Below are 4,769 nucleotides of genomic sequence, written 5' to 3' on the forward strand. Positions count from 1 at the left end.
ACCCCCAGCTCCCCTCTGTCACCCATGTACACCCCTCTGTCACCTATGTACACCCCTCTGTCACCCATGTCCACGCCTCTGCCACCCCTGTACACCCCTCTGTCACCCATGTACACCCCTCTGTCACCCATGTACACCCCTCTGCCACCCATGTACACCCCTCTGTCACCCATGTACATTCCTCTACACCCCCAACACCCCTCTCTCACCCATGTACACCCCTCTGTCACCCCCCATGCCCCCCTGTCACCCATGTACACTCTTCTACAACCATCTGTCACCCATGTACACCCCTCTGTCACACAATACACCCCTCTGTCACCCATGTACACCCCTCTGTCACCCATGTACACCCCTCTCTACCCCCAACACCCTTCTGTTATTCTGTTACCCATGTACACCCCTCTGTCACCCATGTACACCTTTCTGCACCCTCTGTTACCCCTTTACACCTCTGTATTCATCCTCACTTGTAAAAGGGGAATCTGCAGGCTGATGCTTGAAAAGTGCGGAGCCTAATAGGTTTGTTTTGCAGGTTTAATGGTGAAGAATTGTGGCTGGAAGAAATCGTCATGATGGCCCGGGCCAGATGGAGAAGAGAAAGGAACAACTCTGATTTTAGAAGACGTCACTTGTGAGTTGCTGTATAAAGATGCACTGTAATCTACATACCCACAGGTAAATAGATATTGTGCATTGCATTGTGGCTGTTTCCTTTAGTTTTTTTTTTTTTTTGCTCCTCAACTTTGGTAGGGGTTCCCCGCAAAAAAAAAAATTTCAAGGTGTTTCCCAAGCCAAAAAAGGTTGGGAAACACTGCTCAAAGATAAGCTCTTTCACTGGCCACTAGACACAGAGTGAGCTAGACTTAAAGGGGTACTCTGGCCCTAATACATCTTATCCCCTATACAAAGGATAGGGGATAAGATGTCTGATCACGGGGGTCCCGCTGCTGGGGACTCCTGCAATCTGTCATTGCGCACCCACGTTTGTGAGCTCTCCATAGCGCTGGAGGCTCTGAGTGTGCAGAGTGACGACCACGGGGCTGGAGTATCGTGACGTCACTGGCAATGCGGGGCAGAGGCTCGTGATGTCACAAAGCAAAGGTATAGCTGCATTGAGTTTGTTATCAACAGTACTGTGATGGTAGTAGTCTACGGGGTAGAAAATTGGTACAGTTGTCCTTTAACTCTGCTACATCTGTCGTTGTGATGGATTGAGGTGTGAAGGACTCATGATCTTTCCTTCTTTTCTTTTAGAAATATTATCCCTGCTCCAATTATAATGAACTCATCATCATTCCTTCAAGTCAACACCACCCAAGCGCCCATCACCAACAGCAAGACCAATGAGAGAATACGATTGTTATTCGTCATCTTGACAATAGTTGGGTTCTGCCTCTTCATCTCCTTTGTCTCCCTAATGTTCAATGTCTTGGCCATTATCCCTCAGTTCTTGGACAACACCCGTTATCTCCTCTTCAGCTACATGCTGGTCAATGACACCATCTATCTCTTCCTGGCCTTCTTCCTACTGATGGCAGGAATGAATCTGCTTTATGTCCCCATACCCCTCTGTTTCTTTTTGTATGCTATTTCAGCGAGTGTATTTAGGATAACTCCCTACAACCTGGCAGCCATGGCTCTGGAACGTTACATGGCAATTTGTTACCCGCTTCGCCACACTGAGCTATGCACAACCAAAAGAGCAAATATAACCTATGCCTTAATATGGGTGATACTTCTAGTTCTACATGGTGCCGAGCTGGTCCTCATGTTCACCTCAGTTACAAATCTTTATCGCTATGCCATCTGCAAGAACGAAAATATACTGGTAAATCCCCTTCAAAACGTCATAAGGACCTTCAGCTTCGTCCTATGTTTCGGCTTGGTCGGAATCATCATCATATTTACCTATGCCAAGATTATGCTGGTTGCCCATAGAGTAAGTTCTCAGTCATCTTCTGCTTCCAAAGCTGGGAAGACCATCATGCTCCACGCCTTTCAGTTACTTTTGTGTATGGCTTCCTTATTGTCCACTCTCACCGAAACATTTTTGCCCAAAAAGATCGAATACATGCCAATAACAAACTTTTTTTTCTTCACCTGTGTCCCGAGGTTCCTCAGCCCCATCATCTATGGGATCCGGGATGAAGAATTGAAAAAACACATCAAAAAGTCTTTAAGGAAATATGTCCCTACCTTTATTGGACGGGCCGATACTTTGAATTAGTTGTTCTCAGTCATTTCAGGCTTCCCAACCTGTGTTCCTCCATGTCCAAAACTGAACACAATAAAATCTAAGTCATTGAATTTTTTTCTCTTTGGTCAAACTTTTCAAAAATTCTATACAACCATTTCTTTGGTTTCTTAGAGGGTTGGGTAACTACCAGTATAGCCAGTATGGCTTCTCCAAGGGTTAAGTGGTTTCCTTAAAGAGTACCTGTCATGATCTTGTTATCATGATAAACCACCCCCTGTCTTTATTTTTATTATTTTTTAGTTTTCTACCTTGATATTGCTCTGTATTTTCGGCTCAGTCACATTCACAGACTGGGTAGGGGCGTTCCCCAGCAGGCGTGACATCATCTGAAGTCATACAGTGGAGAACTTCCTCCCTCACTCTGCTACACACAGCCCAGAGCAGTTCAGTGTGAGATGAGCTATGACTGGCTAAGGCTGCACACATCCCTCAGCACTCCAGACTGCATTTCCTGATTTTGGACTTCTGCCTTTTTTAAACACAAATAAAACATAGAAAACTTCATTTTTTGAAGAGTGCAATAGCAAAAAATTTTTTTAATGATAGTGCCCATTTAAAGGGGTTATCCAGGAAAAAACTCTGATGACACCTGTCTCGGGAACCGCACAGTTTAGAAGAGGTTTGCTATGGGAATTTGCTTCTAAACTGGGCGGTTCCCGAGACACATGCCATCAGAGAGCACTTAGACAGAAAAGAACAACCTTAACTTCAGAAGCTCATAAGTACTGAAAGCATTAAGATTTTTTAATAGAAGTCATTTACAAATCTGTTTAACTTTCTGGAGCCGGTTGATATATAAAAAAAAAAGGTTTTTCCTGGATAACCCCTTGAAGTATTGCATTACATAAGCAAGGGTATGTCTCAGCTTTACTAGAAATAGAAGTCATGAAAAATTGGTGACAACCCATGTGAAAGCTGTGACAGTGGCCATGTTGGTTGTCAGGCCCTTATTACAATGGAGAGACCAGAATTGTTCTACTGTACAAAAACAGAGGGCAATGAAAGGAAAGAACGCTTCCCCTTCCCCCATTTATAACAGTTGATACCTGCAACCCCATATGATGGCTTGTTTCTTTGTGCCACTAATTGTACTTTGCAGTGACATTAGTCATTTTACCCAAAAATCGGAGAAACAAAAAAAAATATTTGTAGGACAAAATTGGAAAAAAACGCCATTTTGTAAATTTTGGGGGCTTCCGTTTCTACGCAGTGCATTTTTCAGTACACCTTATCATTATTCTGTAGGTCCATATGGTTATAATGATTCCCTACTTATATAGGTGATTTTGTCGGACTTCTGGAAAAAAAATCATAACTACATGCACGAAAATTTATACGTTTAAAATTGTCATCTTCTGACCCCTATAACTTTTTATTTTTCCACATACGGGGATGTATGAGGGCTCATTTTTTGCGCTGTGATCTGAAGTTGTTATCGTACCATTTATGTTTTGATGGAACTATTTAATCACCTTTCATAAATTTTTTTATGGTATAAAAAGTGACCAAAAAGACGCTATTTTGGGCTTTGGAATTTTTTTTTACGTGTACGCCATTGACCGTGCTGTTTAATTATTGATGTATTTTTATCATTCGGACATTTACACACGTGGCGATACCACATATGTTTAGATTAATTTTTATTTACATAAATGGGAATTCAAACTTTAGGGAAGGGGTTAAATCACATTGATTAACTTTTTTTTTACACTTTTTTTTTACACTGTCATAGCCCCCATAGGGGACTATAACATGCAATACATTGATTGCAGACACTGATCAGTGCTATGCCAAAGCATTGCATTGATCAGTGTTTTCAGCACTCGATTGCTCCAGCCTGGATCTCAGGCATGGAGCAATCAATCGATGATACAACGCCGAGGAGGAAGAGAGGGACCCTCCTCGTGCTGATCAGGACACCGTGGTCACCCCCTTTGGCCCCCCTTAGCGACATCATTGATCAGAGTTGAGGGGAAGCTGAGTGGAGCAAAGTACAGAGATATTTTTATCCTATATATAAGATAGGGATAGGTATAAGACTATCCTTCATATAAGATAGAGATAGGTATAAGGCTATCCTTAATATAAGATAGGGATAGGTATAAGGCTATCCTTCATATAAGATAGAGATAGGCATTAGGCTATCCTTCATATAAGATGGGGATAGGCATACGGTTATCCTTCATATAAATAAGGATAGGCATAAGGCTATCCTTCATATAAGATAGAGATAGGCATAAGGCTATCCTTCATATAAGATAGGGATAGGCATAAGGCTATCCTTCATATAAGATAGAGATAGGTATAAGGCTATCCTTCATATAAGATAGGATAGGTATAAGGCTATCCTTCATATAAGATAGGGATAGGCATAAGGCTATCGTTCATATAAGATAGGGATAGGTATAAGGCTATCCTTCATATAAGATAGGGATAAGCATAAGGCTACCCTTCATATAAGATAGGGATAGGCATAAGGCTATCCTTCATATAAGATAGGGATAGGCAT

At 42.0% G+C, this 4,769-nt stretch overlaps 1 protein-coding gene across 1 annotated transcript; it reads left to right on the top strand.

The window, feature by feature from the left end:
* Positions 1-1,282: 1,282 nt before the first annotated feature.
* Positions 1,283-2,249, top strand: LOC130357324 (odorant receptor 131-2-like). Its single transcript, XM_056560007.1, has one exon. It carries the CDS (start codon positions 1,283-1,285, stop codon positions 2,228-2,230), a length of 948 nt encoding a protein of 315 aa, XP_056415982.1. The 3' UTR covers positions 2,231-2,249.
* Positions 2,250-4,769: the final 2,520 nt, after the last annotated feature.

The sequence above is a fragment of the Hyla sarda genome, chromosome 2, assembly GCF_029499605.1.
Source record: "Hyla sarda isolate aHylSar1 chromosome 2, aHylSar1.hap1, whole genome shotgun sequence".
Classification (NCBI taxonomy): domain Eukaryota; kingdom Metazoa; phylum Chordata; class Amphibia; order Anura; family Hylidae; genus Hyla; species Hyla sarda.